Source organism: Lates calcarifer, linkage group LG6, assembly GCF_001640805.2.
Source record: "Lates calcarifer isolate ASB-BC8 linkage group LG6, TLL_Latcal_v3, whole genome shotgun sequence".
NCBI lineage: Eukaryota > Metazoa > Chordata > Actinopteri > Centropomidae > Lates > Lates calcarifer.
Genome location: NC_066838.1, coordinates 962,432 through 979,694, shown reverse-complemented (window position 1 = coordinate 979,694; position 17,263 = coordinate 962,432). Strand labels below are relative to the sequence as shown.

General features: G+C 39.5%; 1 protein-coding gene across 1 annotated transcript in view; it reads left to right on the top strand.

Moving 5' to 3' along the window:
* The window catches only part of vps13d (vacuolar protein sorting 13 homolog D), a 57,900-nt gene that overhangs the window by 24,431 nt on the left and 16,206 nt on the right, over positions 1-17,263 (top strand). Inside the window, 20 exon segments of the mRNA XM_051070976.1 lie at positions 240-456; positions 1,712-1,883; positions 2,279-2,394; positions 2,886-3,110; positions 3,227-3,522; positions 3,910-4,043; positions 4,451-4,606; positions 5,277-5,463; positions 6,592-6,666; positions 6,766-6,966; positions 7,518-7,607; positions 8,134-8,274; positions 8,442-8,567; positions 11,047-11,121; positions 14,602-14,704; positions 14,902-15,054; positions 15,442-15,577; positions 15,683-15,730; positions 16,179-16,329; positions 16,978-17,194. Coding sequence (XP_050926933.1) covers positions 240-456; positions 1,712-1,883; positions 2,279-2,394; positions 2,886-3,110; positions 3,227-3,522; positions 3,910-4,043; positions 4,451-4,606; positions 5,277-5,463; positions 6,592-6,666; positions 6,766-6,966; positions 7,518-7,607; positions 8,134-8,274; positions 8,442-8,567; positions 11,047-11,121; positions 14,602-14,704; positions 14,902-15,054; positions 15,442-15,577; positions 15,683-15,730; positions 16,179-16,329; positions 16,978-17,194 — 3,019 coding nt within the window.

Genomic DNA, 17,263 nt, shown 5'->3' with positions numbered 1-17,263 from the left:
AGTTAAATGATGTTCATTTTTCAGCATGAAGCCACAAAAGATTCACTTAACAAATTAACCCCAAGACAAAATGCAGTCTCAACTGATATTCTTTTAAGCTCCAGAAAAAGCAAGAACCACTGTTGTGTCTTGATGTGCCCCTATCACTTGTGCTGTTCTTTTTTCTCTCCTATGTACACTCCATTAAAAGTGTAATATTAAAAGTAGCTGCCACCTGGTGTGTTTTTTCTTCCCATTAGAGGACCATGTGTGCCTGTTGGACTGCATTGCACTGGACCTACAAGAGATGGATATCTTTGCTGCAGAGCGTCTGCCATGTCAGCCTTGGGACAGTGGTGGTAAACCTCCAGAAACCTCAGACCTCATCTTTCCCTCGTACTCTGTCCGCCGCACTGGAGACAACCTGCTGAAAGACCGCTGCCGCCTCAAGCTTAAAGTGGAGCGCAATCTGGACAAGTACGCCATGCTCTTTATCATTTTGTTTATTGTAAATTTTATCTATGTTTCATCTAACCGTAAAGCAGACCACTTTTTATCATGTGTGGATAACCTGTCAAATGAGAATGAATGAGCCTTTGTAAGTCTGTTATTTACCAATGGTAAAAATAACATCTATCCTCTAAAAACATTTTTATTAATCTCTTATATTTTAAAGAATTGCTATTAACTAAAATAATATATATATATTTTTTTTTTTACTGAACTCTACTGTGTTTGTCACCTTAACCTGGTGGTCCAAAATTCAACTTGGTTATCATGGTTTTTGTGCTCCTTGCAGCCAGTGCCTGTCAGTGTCTCTGGGCCAGTGGCTTTTCCAGATCACTGGCCCCACCATTGTAACCACTGGTCCAGGAACATTACTTTTAATTTGGCAAATATTAGTAGAAAATGTAAACTCTTAATGAAAAAAATGAAATGATCTCATACAAAAGTAATTTATTGAACTGAATGAATTGATTAATGTACACATCAGAAAGTATTGTAATGTAATTCCTACACTGTGTGAGCATCTTGCTGTGACACCTCACTGCAAAACAACACTATCATTTCTATACTTCACCTAATTGTATGCGTATGTCAGCACTGACTGGCATTAGCCAAATCACGCTCCAGCCAACTCCAGAGGTCTTGCTGGTCTCCTTTTTTCCCTCGTACTACCTGTAACTCTCCCTCAACTCATCCTGTGACTTTCTTTCCTCTTCCTTATGCGTTTTTGCCCAGCCAGAGGTTTTAAGGTAACGTGCTCATGCGCGTATACGCGACAGACGGCAGCTGCCTTTCAATAATAATGCACAGGTGCTCATGAAATGTTGATGTTGCAGTGATAAATAACGGAGATGGTCACACGAAAATCATCGGCAAAACAACAATATGATAGGAAAATAATGTGAAATTCAGTTACAGTTGTCTTTATGTCAGTATTTTAACTGGCCCCGACCAGTGGAACGTTCAGTCAACTTGCCCGGAGCCCTTAAATAGTGCATCTGGACCAGTGGGCCAGTTATAATGTACAGCCCTGGTTTTTGTAGTTCTGAAAACTCCCAAGAGAATCATATACATGTCTCCTCTAGTCTTCTCTTCTCTCTGTTTTTACTTGTTGTTAACACTATTGACTTCAGCATCCCATTGCTTAGCACTTAGAGTTTTTTCTCTAAATAGCAGCAGGTATGAATATACCCATACTTATGCTTGTGTTCATTGATGTTGTCAGGGAGCTGAGCCATGCAGTACCTGACATGTCCGTCCATGGTAGCCTGTCATCAGTACACTGCTGTTTGGACCTGGAGCACTACCAGCTGATCAGAGGGCTGTTGGAGAACAACCTGGGAGAGCCTGTTGAAGAATTCCTGCGACCCTACAACCTGCAAGACCCCAGCACCTATGTTAGAGAGCAGGCAACCACACATACACTGAGTAGCTTATTGCAGTCTGTGTAACATATTGGCATACTTGAACCAAATGCTATTTCTGTCATGAAATCCACTCGACTTGCCCACTTGGGCCAGTGGGGATCATATGTTGTAGCTTTTTTTTTTCTTTTCAACTGCCAGCAGTGTGATATTATACAGCAACATCAGCTGTTTTCAAAGTTCTGAGTCAAGTTGTGAAAAGGGCCTATATTGAGCCTGAACAAAGCTACATTGAACAAATTTATTCAGTATTCTATACCAGTATATCCAAAATGATTCTTTTGGATGTTTTTGTAATGTAACTGTCAGTTTTACATATTTCCATATATATTTTTTGCTTTATGGGCTGATGTTGTATCTCTCCTCAGACGGTGCTAAGTGGAGATGTCTACACTAACTTGTCATTTCTGGTGGACATGATGGATGTCAGTCTGGAGCTCTTGGACGGACCCAAACCTACTGAACAGAAACACTCATTAGCAAGGTGGGCCAAACCATTAAGATTTGCATTTTTTTTCAAAATCTATAAAAAGGCAATGCATATGATGTACTGTAGAAAGCACTTACAGAAAGTCAGTTATTGTTAAGAATAACCATAGTGTACAGTTAGAAGTAAAGTAAAGTTAAAACTCATCAGTTTTCTGCAAGTTTACTGCGTTGGAAACACTGAGATAGTTTAAGAACACTTAATCAAACAGTCATTTTGACTTGAATATGGTCAGAGATTGGACAGTGCAATTTATATGGTATAAAAGAAACTAATATAAGCTGCAAGTCTTTAGAGAACCCAGCTGTCCTGGGCAGAGTAACATCCCTCACAAGTTATGACTAGTCCATCTAAAACCTTTGATGGACTTATTATAGTTTGAATCACTATGTTTTTTCATAGTTGACAGTTGTAATTTAGACATTTTTCTACAGTGAAGTTTAAAGAAGATGCTATTTTAATATTATGTTTGTACTTCTTTTACAAAGGTTCGACTTCATGAAATCCAAGCTGCTATTTGAGAGTTTCTCCAACGGATCCAGGTCTGTCAACTTGGTGTCTCACTCCCTGTTAGCATATGACACTCGGTACACAGGGCCGAACAAAAGCACCGGTAAAGCTGATGGGGCAAAGTGCAATGTCTTTGACTGCATACTTCAGCCTTCCAAAACAGGCACTAACCGAGCATCACTACAGCTGGAACTGCATTACAGGTATCACTGGAGATTTGTCAGGGTCATGAAACATTTCCTAACATAGGTAGATGTAGAGATTTTAGATTGTGCAAGATGGACTTGGTTACAAAAGTTGTGGTCCACTTTTATCGCAGGTCCACACGTGACTCCTCCTGCTTTACAGTGGTCCTTAACAACCTGAGAGTCTTTCTAATCTTTGACTGGCTCCATCTGGTCCGAGACTTCCTGCGGATGCCAGCTGAGAAAGCATCAGGAGGTGCTGAGGGTCGTCAGCGATGGCCCAGTAGCACCTATAATGACTTAGGCACTGCCAGCACCAGCACCACTGGGGCTGTGATGCCAAAGACAGTCAAGAGCGGTGTGGTCACCAAGAGGTCCACTGTGCCGGTTACCCAAGACCGCTGTCTGGAGGTCAAGATCAACGTCACAGGTCAGAGAAGAATGATCAGTCCCTGAAAACATAAAAGCAACCCCCAGCTGATCATTTTAGATACAATAAATAATATATATTGAGGCCACAAACTACCAAATTCAACTGTGGTGATTAATACATACAAAAGTCAACAAGTTGCTCTCTCTCAGCTCTAACAAGGCAAATGACCTGTCAATCACATGTCAAAGGTGATGCCTAAGCAATGTTTCATTGTATTTTTACTATTTTGTCTGTGACAGAATATTGCAAAACTGTTTAAACTTGTATTTTGAGAAATGTTTTAATCAGGGAATAAAAATGATTGAACAGTCACTATAATGACAGAAGTGATTAAGGATTATCAATGTCAACCTTTGCATTTTACTGAATTTGCATTGTCTTTAGGCACAGAGTTTGTGGTTGTGGAGGACTCATCCTGTCTGGATACCAATGCCATTATTCTAAAGGGCACCACTGTCCTCACCTACAAACCCCGTCTGCTGGACAGACCATTTTCTGGCAGCCTCGCAGGAATAGAGGTGATATCTCACACTGCTGTAGCACTAGTTCATGGTCAAACTTTACTATTGAGACTACTAGTGTTTATCAGGATTCTTTTAATAATAGTCTCAAGCAGACTATTAAATAGATGATGGTTTATTGCTATAGTACTACCACTGCCATTGCAAATACTATTATTGCTACCCAGGAAACTGATTTAAATTCAAATTGTGTTGCTGCTAGTAATGCAAACGCTACAGCTGCTAAAACTTCCAACTCTTCCTCACTTCCCACCCTTAATAGCCAAAACAGTATACACTAATGGTTTTTATATGCAATACTGGATTAGTACATACTGTACTAGTGCAGGAGTGCTACTAACTACTGCCAATATCCAGATTATGATTTTATTAGCTTTGATTCAGAGGTACCATGTCACCCCCAGGTGTTCTCGTGTCGGCTTGGCAGTGAGCAGGAGACGGCGCTCTCCATCATCGACCCTGTCAATGTTCAAGTGGAGCTCTGTGGGAGTCCCACATACCAAAGCAGCTCAGGTCTACTGGATGCTTTCAATGTAGCGGACATCCCACCACTGCTAGAGGTAAAGTGTTAGCAGCCAACCAAAATAAAATGCATCATGTGCCTTATCTTATTTTACACAGTGGTGCAGTTGTTGCCAAGATTCTCCCAGCTGGGACAGGGCTTACTACAAGAGGGATCATTTTGTACCTTTAGCCAACCAAAGTGTCAGATATTTGAAGGCAGTAAGAGTTACAAAATTTTGAATGTGTCATAGGGAGAGGATGCTTATCTATAGGCTATTCTTTTGTTTCTGCAATGATACCGCCTCAGTTACGTTTACATTTTACATTTCATTCAATGCCCACTTATCCTTTTGAGCAGTTAAGGGGGGAAGCCAAAATTCCACCTGTGTAAAGACTCCATGTTTAGATGCCTTACATCCTTCAGTTGTTAACGTCATCATTTTTTCAACAATTTCTAAACTGTTGTAAGCATGGCTCTTAAAAGAGCTCTCCGGTGATTTAGTATTGTACTTCCATAAAGTTGTTGGAGATACATTAACAGGTCAAATCTGTGCAGCAGATATCCTGACTGTGTCTACACAGTTGGCATAATGTGTGCAGCAGCAGCAATAATGTTCTCACACTTGACAAAACATAACCACAGAAGATATTATGACTAGTGCTACCCATTACCAGTGAAGTGACATTAACATGTAAACATTAAATGTGCATGTGATTCTCTGGCAGATTCAGTTTCCTGCTCTGGACATCCGTCTGTCCTACAACGACATTCAGCTCTTCTTGGCTATTGCCAAGTCTATCCCAACTACCAGTGGTCCACTGCCATCTGACGCTGACACCTCCTCTGCACCCAGCACCGAGCCTGCTGCTACACCCAAAGATAGCTTTCGGCAAAAGACTGAGGCCCTCATAGGTATGTATGGCAGTGTTAGTTTTGGCACCTGATCTCACTTTTAGTCTTTTGCTAAATTATTTCAGCCAAATTTTAGTCGACTAAAACAAACAAAAAATATTTTGTTTGTTTTAGCATGTTTTTTACCATGGTTATCGATGTCATTCTTGTCTATCATGAGATTAGAGGCAGAAAAGCACCGGTTATTTGTTCACACACATAGTATAGTGTCCATGTGACTCTGCTCTGTACTGTTCATGTTTCCAGACTGTTGCCCGCCTCAGCATCAACACTGACCACCACGTATTGACTTCCTATTTTATCATTTATGGTCACGCTTCTCTGTCCTCTCTGTCCAGGGCAGGGCTGCATATCAGTGCATGGAACGAATTTCATCCCCATATTTTGATCAGTTTTACTATTTCATTCACACGTTTGAAAAAAAAAAAAAAAATGTAATGTGACCATCCAGGGTTCTTTAAGCTAGAGATCCAAGAGCACGCAGAACTTGGCTAGAGAGCTTGGGGCCCAAAATAAGGATAAGTAAGGATGAGTTAAGTCAGAGAAAATTTGCTACCATCCAGTTCTTAACTATAGCTAGGCAATTATGTAGGGAAGATGGTGTTTGAGATTTACAAGACAAATACAGTTAAGTATCACCAGCATAGCAATGATATTAAATATATCATACTGTTTAATAATTTGACCCAAAGTTTAGTTTTTCTCTTATTTTCCATAGTCTGAATGTTTTTTTTAGAAGCTTTTCCATCCCAAAAAATGGACCATATCTCATCTCTACCTGCTGAGCCACAGATATAGTTGAAGTATGGAAGAATTTGGACACCCGTGGGCAAATTACACATTTTGTTGATTATTTCACACACAGGTTGAGCCAATCTAACAAGTTAATGGAGTTCTCAGCATTATACAAGTAGAGAGATTTACTCACTGTTTAATTTGTGTGTGTGTGTTTGTTGGCAAGATCATCATATAAATGCTAACTGCTGTAATTTTGCTTAAAAGTTGGTAAAGCCACTGCTCAGTTACAGTGATGACAAATTGTTACACTGCTTATTTCTGTTCTCAGAAAAGTTATTAATAAGGTTATTCTCTCTCTCTCTCTCTCTTTCTCTTTCTCTTTCTCTACAGAGGGCCAGCTGACCCGTTTACAAGACCTTGGCTTCAGGAGAGAGGACTGCAAAAGAGCCCTTATCCACTGTAAAGGTGAGTGAGACCTTTATCACTTTCTCCACTCCTGGTACACTAATAGAGTGATTACTATTTAGTGAGACTTATATAAAGACAGAATAATGCGTCACTCAGGCCAGCTGGACCAGGCTGCCACGTGGCTGCTGGAGAATGCTGAGAACATGGCAGGCCATCCCAGAGCCAGGGCTTACTCTGGCTCCAGCAGCCACTCAGCTCCTCTGTCTGGGGTGGAGGTGAAGGCAGAAAGTGTCTGCATCTGCTTCATTGATGACTGTCTGGATTGTGACATACCACTGGCTGAGTTCACCTTCTCTAGTAAGTCTCTTTTATGATATATTATTATGATATAACTGCATTATCAAACATATTGGGAGTCAGATTGGGAAATTATTTTTCTTATAATGATGAAAGATGAAGCAGCTGAAGTGCCACATTTTATCAGTGTTTAGTGATCAGCAAATATTGTTTAATTAAAAGTAATTAGAATAATTAAAAGTCACTGTTCTTGTGTTCATTAACAGTGGGCATTTTTGTTTATTGTTACATATACTTGACTCCTCTGATTATTTGAACCTGAGGTAGTCCCATGGCCCAGTGGTTAAGACAATAAAATATAACCTCAGTGTCCCAGTTTGCTTCTTTCCTATAGCCATCTTATCCTTTTCTCTCCCTGCATTACTTGTCTGAAAATCAACTGTAATCACCTGTTGTATATCAGTGGTGGCAGTGGAATAAATCCTCCAAAATCAGACCACAAATACTGTAAATGAATAAATAAATAACTGAATAAATAATTGCTCATTCAGGAAGTTAAGGATGACCCTGTATCTCAGCCTGATTGTGACATACTGTTTGACATATTACAGGGTTTTATGTGCTACAGCGCATTGGTTCCACTCAGGAAGGAAACTCCAGTTTCACTTTGTCTGGAGACTACTACAACAGAGAGTTATCAGGTAATAAGAATTTCTTATAGCATTAAGACATTCATTGTACATGTCATTACATATGTCTCAGTAAGTCTTTTGAAGAACAATTTTCTGACCATGAATGGAATTCAGCTTCATGTTCACACCTATCAAAACCTAAATCAATATTTCTATCACCAGCAAGAAGTTGAATGAGGATTGTCTTGAAATCTGAGTGTCACACTCATAGAGTTCTGACATTAGTTTAAATAACACTGTGTTAAAAGTAGGGATTAAACCAGTTACCAGTATTCTGATTTTGATTGATTAGACCTATAAGCAGGTAAACTGCAGTGGATCAATAAAGACAGAAGACAATTGTCAGGAACGGTGATAGCAGTTCTTTTTAGGGAATTCATTAACATGGATTGGTATTGGAATGTCTCCCTGGTATAAATGTAAGTCAGTGCAGTGTGTGTTAATGTGTATGTGTTTATTTGTGTGTGTGTGTGTGTGTGTGTGTGTGCATGTGTGTGTGTGTGTGTGTGTGTGCGTGCGTGCGTGTGTGGGCCAGGCTGGGAGCCCTTCATTGAGCCCTGGCCCTGCTTCCTGTCCTGGCAGCAGCAGGCTGCCGGTCGTCTCCACCCTCCACGTCTCAAGATGGGGATTCGAGCCAAGCAGAGACTTGATGTCAACATCACCTCTGTCCTGTTGGGTGAGTAAAGGCTGGAACATGCTTCTCTGCACATAAACATGCAACATGCAACGGTTGCACAGGTAGTGTTTGGAGTTTTGAATTTAACAGTGGTCAGATCCAGTAATGGTGTTAAACTTTTTCAACAAGGAAAAAATGTTGAACATGTCTTTATCTGGTCCTTCCAGAACAATACAACACCACTAAGAGCTCTTGGATAGCTGACTACTGTAATGAGGAGGAACAGAGCTCCCAGTCTTCACCCCCCATGCCCTGGATGGGCTCCTCGGTCGACCCACCCAGCATCATACAGAGTGAGTGCCAGCTACACACAGTACCACAAATAAATCATTGAGAGGTGAAGAATTGCCTCATGAAAATAGTCCGTAAAAATTGACTGGATATGTGAGTTTAGGCTGTCCCCAATATTTCTTTTTTTTTTTTGTTGTTATTGTCTCAACAGTTGATATATATGATCTTTGGTCAGTCATTTGTCTATCTTTCAACCTAGAGAATGCAAAAACATTGTTGCCAGTGTCTGGTAATATTCTATATTTTTCTACTTTTGTCCATCAAATGATATTTGCAGAGCTAAACCAACAATTGATGTATCCTGCTAACAAGTATTGTGTGTGTATACAAACCTGATATTGAGTGGCAAGAAAAAAGCAAGTGATCATTTGGAATTATCTGCATTTATACATAAATTTGTCTTCGATAGGACTGGGCGATAAAACAATAACGATACATATCGCAAGAGAACTTTTCCTCGATAAACATTTAAGATACAGTCGATAACAATGTCGATAGAACTAATTCCACCTGTGTTTTGACAGACAATATGAAAAGCCAATGATAATGAGAATAGTGCCGCACCGAACCAATCATGAGGCTGGAACAGAGTTAGAGTCATGTCAGGTTAGGTTGACGCACACAGCACAGAGCACAGAGCACAGGAGTAAACACAGGAGTGTTTTGGATAATGTTTTGGACACTGCAGCTGTACACACACTGTACGTCAGGAGTAGGGGCGGGACCATTCCCATGACTCTCTCAGCACTCCTGCAAGAGTGAGAAGCTGGTCCACTGTTCCACGGCCAGGACGGAATATGCATTTTTCCTTCTGAATCAGAGGTTCGACAATCAGTCGGAGCCACCTTTTCAGCACCCTGGAGCAAACTTTCCCAGGGAGGCTGAGTAGTGTGATACCCCAATAAATGTAGAACATCCTCCAGTACCCTTTTTTAAATGGGGACCACCACCCCGGTCTGCCACTCCCCAGGTACTGTCCCCAGCCTCCATGCAACGCTGAAGAGTTATTGTATTTGTCTTGTCCATACTGAAATCATTTGGCATTTGGATGAAGTACACCATCCAGCCACAACATTAAAACCAGTAACTCTTAATAATAATGTTGTGGCTGATCAGTGTATGTGAACCTCTCAGCTAATGCCATCAATAAAGTTAGCAAAACTGGAGTCCAGTCAATGACATCAGATTGCAGGTTTAGGTTAGAGCTACTTAGATATTCATCAGTCCACAGCCAAATAAACTGTCTACAAATGGAGATTATTTAGTTCTGTGGCAACTCTCCCTAGAAGAGGGTGCCAGCTGAGTCCAGAATGCCCCGACGAACAGCTAAAGGCTTAAAGGAATCATTGCAGCTGCAACATCTGTGTTCATGAGTTAAACATAGACAAATCATAGTGTCCTGCCATGGACGCCATGTTCTATGCCACTGTACACTACCAAAAACATAACTTATTGTTATTATTATTACTTGTGTGTTATTAGCTAAAACACATTGTGTTTGTCTGTACTTAGATTAAGGTCAGATCACATTTTATAACCAACTAAAGCTGAAAACAAGGTCATTCCAAATGGTTCACATTTTCTTGCCGCTGTGTCTTATTCCTCTGTGCCACAGAGCTCCACTGTCATCCAAAAACTATTAACTAAAACACTGAGAGCTGTTGCACACTGTTGTTCTGGGTGACATGTTCCTTCATTACCATAAACACACACACTGTAGTTCATCTTGACTCAGTCCCAGACACACGTCTGCTGCCACAAATACTCACTGTACACCACATGTGGATGCAGCTAAAAATAGTCCCCAATGAATGCATTTCCTCCTGTTTGACAAACACAACTATATATTCCTAAAGTGTTTTCTGAGAGTTACATCTTCCGCAGGGGCTTTGAGCTGAGAGCCTCAAACAGTGTAGAGAAAACAGAAAGTATAAGGAGATCAACACATTGTTTGTTTTTCTATTTTCGTCGGGTTAGTTGATAATTTGAAAAACATTAATTGGCTGGTTTAAGATTGGTGGGGCTTTAGTTTGTTACTTTAGCTGTACGCACTCATCCTGTGTGAAACTTGGTTGATGGGTTGCTCTGTTGTGAAGAGCTGTAGGTATAACAAGGGGTTCTAGCTGCATTGCTCCAGACTTTATATTGTTTTGTTTATTTTTGACATTAACTAAGAAGTGCTGGTGACATAGTGGTGAATTACAAAAGCTGCGACTGATCAACCAAGTTCTTCTAGTCCTCTAGTTGCATAGGAAATTATATGAAATGTAATATGTTGGCTGCAATGCTGAACACATGTAAACAGAGGGGAGATGACTCGATGTGATGCATGAATTGCACTATTCATAAAGGTATTGATTTGCGAAGAAGTGCTGATTGCCAACACAGAGTACTGAATGAGGATGATGAACCTCTAACCCTCTTGTGTGTTCCCTCTGCATGTGTGTCTGTTGTGTTGTAACTGTTTATCTTTGCTGTCAGGTGCTCCTCTTGCTCATCTTAGAACAAGGAGCACAGCCAGCTTGACCTGCCTCGAGCAGCAGATTCATTCCAGAGGTACAGTTCAGAGTTTAGTCGCCCAGTCAGTCTCCTTCACCAGTACACTCAATATCAAAGCTCTCATTTAGTCATTATGAACTGTTGAACTGAACAGAAACCTAGACATCTTGCAGTATTGACAGACAATGTAGAGTACAACAGGCTCAAATGTTAGCCTGCTAGCAAATCACAGTATAAAAGATGAAGACCATTAACCACAATGGTAGTGTCCAGCCAAAATCTTTATGGCTAACAACCTATACTACAGTTGTTTTGTAATCTGTTGGTGGCAAACACGATAGATGATTACACTTGAATTAGCAGTGAAAAAATAAAAAAATAACATGAGCTGTAAAATATGAATAAGGTAGTTGAATGACAAAGGCAGACCATACAGCGTTGCACTAGTTCTAGTTTATTCAAACATGAGAGTTTTAAAGTTAAGAGCACTCCCTACAGACAGGCTGTTGGAATGGAAAGATGCTTGGGCTATTACAGCATGATTCCTTTTGGGCTTTCAGCTACAGTTAAAACTGCTATACAACTGAATAAAGACTGACTGTATATTCAGTGGTGTTGTAGGTTTGAGTAGTGATGACTACAGTGTTTAAAATCACTCTTCAAAGTCCAGTCTAGATTTCACCATAATTCTAGTTTGTCTTGTCTTTCCTCCTCTTCCAGGGTTTAACTTTCTGTCTGCTTTATGTGTTGCCTGAACAGCATGACTTGTTTGTCATTTGTTTTCCACTGCATGGCCAGTTGTTGTAAATCCTTTGTGAAAATTCACTTGACATTACAGCACAGTAGTCTTGTGATGATTTTTGTACATTGTTGAACATTTTGTAGGACATAGTAGAGTAGTGTGCCTGACAACATTTGATTGTTGTTTGTCAGACTTATCTTATTGCACATGGCAAATTCTATGTGTCCAGTTGGTTTTCTACAGCTAATATAAATAAATTTGAAAGAATTTAAGCAAAATTTTGCCATCTGCTCAGTATAAACTAAATGGTTTGCCAGAACCATGGAAAATACTGGACACAGAGTTTAATTGTTGCCCATCTTTCTGCTGTGTGGTAAGTTGGCCAAAAAGTTATTTTGCCCAAAAGTTGACATATTTGTTTAATTACTGAAGTCTGATCATTTTTTGTTATTGTTGCTCAGTAAGAGTTACTCATTCACCATGGTATATTAATTAGACACAGGTTTTCTGGCATTTTGTAAAAAGAATAGTACAGCATGATGGTACGTATAGAGCAAAATGCTGTAGAAGGCAACATTGTGTTCATTTTACTTTTTGTGACTTCTAGCAAGATCGTTTTTGATCTACAAATTGCTATTTATGTTTATGTGCTTTTAGTTTATAGTTGCTGCCATATTGATCTGCATATATTATACACTCACTGAGCACTTAATCAGGAACTGCCTGTACACCTGCTTACTCATACAGTTATTCAAGTGGCAGTGCAGATAGAGGTCAGGAGCTTCAGTTAATGTTCACAACAAACATTAGATTGTGGAGAAAATATGATCTCAGTGGCTTTGACTGTGGCATGACTGTTAGTGGTCAGAGGGCAGAAAAGAATGGTGTGTGTGAGTGTGTGCATGTATTTGTAAGGGGGATATTGGTTTATAATACAGGTGTATTTACTCCAGAGCAATAGTATAATGCATGTCACTATGAGTGAAACAAATAAAATATGGATACATGCATGACAATACATGGAATCCATCCCTGTTAGCCAAGACCTGGCTACAGTGGGCCCAGTGATGCAATCATGTCCACATGGACTAGAAACTCAACATGTTGTTTAATCCATGGCATGAAAATTTTAGGCTATTTTGAGAGCAAAGGAGGCCGTACCAAGTATTATTATGGTGCTCCCAATTAAGTGCCCTGTGAGTGTATTTTCATGTGTAGAATGTGAAAAATGACCCATAGACCAAGTCAATTATAACCAGCTATACTGTTATAATTGCAAATTTACAAAAATTATATTATGATTAAGTATGATTTTTCATTCTTGAACGAGTTGCATTTTTAAAGGGGTACTCCAGTGATTTAAATACATTTTAGTCACATTAAAAATAACTAAATAAATAAACAAACAAACTGGTCGAAATGAAAACAGCAGGGATTGAGATATCATTACTTTTTGTCCCTGCTATGGGTCAGGCCTCTGAGTTTATGAGCCTCAGAGGATAGTATACAGCAGCTTTCCCTGCTTGACTAGTTTTAGTTGTGACTGCTGAGTTGATCTTTTTGTGTAAAATTGATGGAGTTCCCCTTTAAAGGAAAGAATTTCAAGGCACATGTTGTCTTGGCTGCCTTTTAGGTAGGGCTGGGCGATAAAACGATATGTATCACGATATAACTTTTTGTTGATAAGACATTTAAGATGTGGTCGATAACAACGCAGATAGAACTCATTCCACCTGTGTTTTGACAGACAGTGAGAAGCCAATAATAATGCACCAAATCAATCATGTGGCTGGAACAGAGTTCAAAGCACATCAGGTTAGGTTGACGCACAGAGCGCAGGGGTAAACACGTGTGCTAATGTTTTGGATACTGTAGCCGTGCACACCTGTACTTCAGGAGTAGGAGCGAGATAAAAGAGAAAATGATGACCGAAAATGTTAACGAAAACAGCTTTTCTGAAGAAGACACCCCAACAGACAAACTCTGTGGGATTTGGGATTTGTGGCAATAGAAAACAGAAAATACAAATGCAAATCTGGCTTAACGTTAGCTTAGCTCATTCTACCATTTGCTCTCTTTGTCTCTTCTTTGTCTTTCTTTCCTTTTGGCTCAACCAAGTATTTAGCAGATTTATAATAATGCAACTGTCCTGCGGTGGCCCGCCGCTATAAAATGTATATAGCAGAGACACTGTGGACATAAAGTTGGCGCCTTGGTCATAGCTCAGTTCTCTCAGCTGTTTTTAACTTGTCATATCACCGTTTTCATCAAGTATCTAACTCCTCAGTTAGTTTTGTGGTTTGGTCACTTTAAGACAAGATGTGGTTGTAAAGTTTACAGCCTGTCACTCTGTTGCTCCTGCAGTGCTCTGTGTGTGAACTGTGAGGCAGCTGAAAAAAAGTATAACAACTCCTCCACTGACATTCTGTGAGTTGAATCAGGGTCTTCCCAGCTGAATGCATCAAATAGTCAACGTTTATGGAGCAGCCCTAAAACTGGCCATATGGCATCTTCGCATCTCACTCAGGAGTAAAAAGAAAACTTTAACTTCGACAGAAATAGTGATTTGATTTATACTGTAATATACATCAATATCAACTAATATGAAAAATCATATCATGATATGATTTTTTCCCATATCGCCCAGCCCTACTTTTAGGTCCCACAGTCCAAGACGAAGGAAGCGCATGGTTGTTAGAGTTGAACATACACCAGTGAAGTTAGTATTGACTGATGTAAAAGACCAACCACGCTCGTCTTTCCTCTGATTTGTTTTTCATTTCTGTTTCCAACAGATGTCAAGCTGTCCAAGCGGAGGCAGCCGTTTGTCCCATATGCTCTGCGCAACCACACAGGATGTACAATGTGGTTTGCCACTCTGACTACAACCCCCACAAGGTAGGTGCCACCATCCACCATCCACTGCCCAAAGCTCAAACTCTTGCTCATATGAAGATGTTTAGAGAAAGCTAAATTAATGTCCAACTTTAGACAAATGAAAGGGTTCTCCCCTTCAGACACTTCCAACAGTGTCAGTGTAGAAACTGATCTCAGATAAATGTCCTCAGTTAAAACTATGCACATTGTCTTCACAGGGTGGCACTGTCACACAGCAGTAGCGCAGACTCTATCTCAGATGTCCATGGTCCAGGAACAGATGACACTCACAATGTCAGCCAGTGGAGAGAGGTGCTGCCTGGGGAGGAGATTCCCTTTGAGTTTGAAGCCCGAGAGAAACTCCGCCACCGGTACAGCTCTTGATTCAGTCTAATAAATATGGAATTGTTTATGCCACTGTGGACTAGTTTAATTCCTACTGGTTTGATAACATTTAACTCAGCAACGTCCTTCCTTTCTTGTCTGAAATTGAAATAATTGCTATGAATATATGGGCTTTCTGCTTTGCTTACAAGATGATATGAATGAAGAATCTGCACACACTGTAATTTAATAGCTTGGTTAGGTCCATGAACTTGGCTGTAAAACTGAGTCTAGTGTAAATGATAAAGTGGTGAATTGTATGTTTGTTTGTTTTTTTAAATGATTTTAATGATTATTTTTTCACAATTTCATTTTGTATTATGTATCATTTGTAATTATGTATCACTGACCACTTGCTGCTTCCTCCTCTGTAGACACACTCATGAGCTAAAGCTTCACCAGCTGCTTGTTCGGGTGTGTGGATGGGAGCAGGTCAAGCCAGTGTCTGTGGACAAAGTGGGTGTTTTCTTCCGTTATGCAGCTCCAGATAGAAACAATTCTTCCAACACTGTGAGTCAAAAACTTGACAACAATATCCATGTTGGTAATTTGAAGGGTTCTTAACAAATAGAGTTTGATATTAAACATTTCCATTTGTCTTTCACTCTTCTACAGGTTGGCAGTCCTATTAGCAGGACAAATATCATCCACCCACATGTTTATGTAAGTATATAGCAAGTCTTGTTTCCAGATCAGTGAGCAGTCAGTGAAAGTTAGTGTTTAAATAGTCTTCAGGCACAGTTGCACCCAACTATTTGGTTTCATGGTCAATAAGGACCACTTATTCATCAGAAAACCAAATAGTTGAGTGGATAAAAAATGTAAACCTATTGTAATAGTTTAATATGAACTCAACATAATGTACATTTCCACAGCACTAATTCCATTAGTACAACATCAGAGTCAAAAATCAATTTCTCTTGCCTCAACAATATTTTTTTTCAAAGCATAGTGAAGTTGTGGTCATATATTTCCTGCAGACATTTCAAAGCCTGCCAGAATAGAGACGCATTTATTATTTTCATTATCTAGACCAGTAGTTGAAACAATACAAATGATCAGTATTTAAACCGGGGGGTGGTGGTTGTCTGAATTCCTTCGGGCCCCCTAGTTCTCGGCCCTGCCTCCAGTCAGAGTGGTCTTCTCCATCACAATGGAGGGCAGTGCCAGGAAGGTCATCACTGTGCGCTCTGCCCTCATGGTAAAGAACCGGCTGGATGTTCCTATGGAGGTCAGACTCGACAGCCCCTCTGCTCCTGACAGTAAGACACTGCTCCATTTCATTTGTTTCCGTTCCATTTTAGGTCCATTTACTAAATGAAGTCAATCAATCAATCAATAAACTTTTCCAATCAAGGTTGGCTTTACCATTTTATTTTGCCTAAGTTTATTTTATTGATTTATATACTTAAAGAAATATAACTACATTAAATTAAATAATTTTATAGAAAAGTTAATTAAATTTAACTGTACTTATGTTCATTCATATCTTACCATTTTCTATTTTGTCTTATTGTACTTATTTAATTTTTGTTGATTTAATGATTCGATTATCACCTTAAAATGCCTTTAGTGTATGAATTTTGTTTGATCTTGTTTTATAGAAGTTATTGATGTATTTGATTAATTAATTTTATTATTTCATTTTACCTATAATTGAATTGAATTGAGTTTTCATATTTATTGTACAAAGTCTTGTATCAAATGTCATTATACTCAGTTTGAATCTTTTTTTTCCTTTTTGTTTTTTATTCTGTTTTATTGATTTCGTTTTATTTCATCTTTTATGATTTATTTAATTCTTTAGTTATATTTTTTATATTTATTTATCAATTTCATTTAGTTTTATCTTATTTTATTTTATTTCATGCTGTGTCATTTTAATGATAATTGTGTTCCTGTGTTGACAGAACCAGTGGTGTTGCCTCCTATCCTTCCTGGCCAGGCTTTGGCAGTCCCCCTCCACTTAACATCCTGGCGGCTGCAGGCTCGGCCCAAAGGCCTGGGTTTATTCTTCTGCAAGGTTCCCATCCACTGGACCAGTGTGGAGCGGAATGGGGAGATCAGCAGCAGTAAGAGGGAGTGCCAGTCAGCAGACTTTGATGATAGTCTCAAGCGTAACTTCAGGTAAAAACAGTTACTGTGACATTTTGTTGTTGGATGTTGTTGTTCTCGTATGTTGTACCGTTCCCCTAA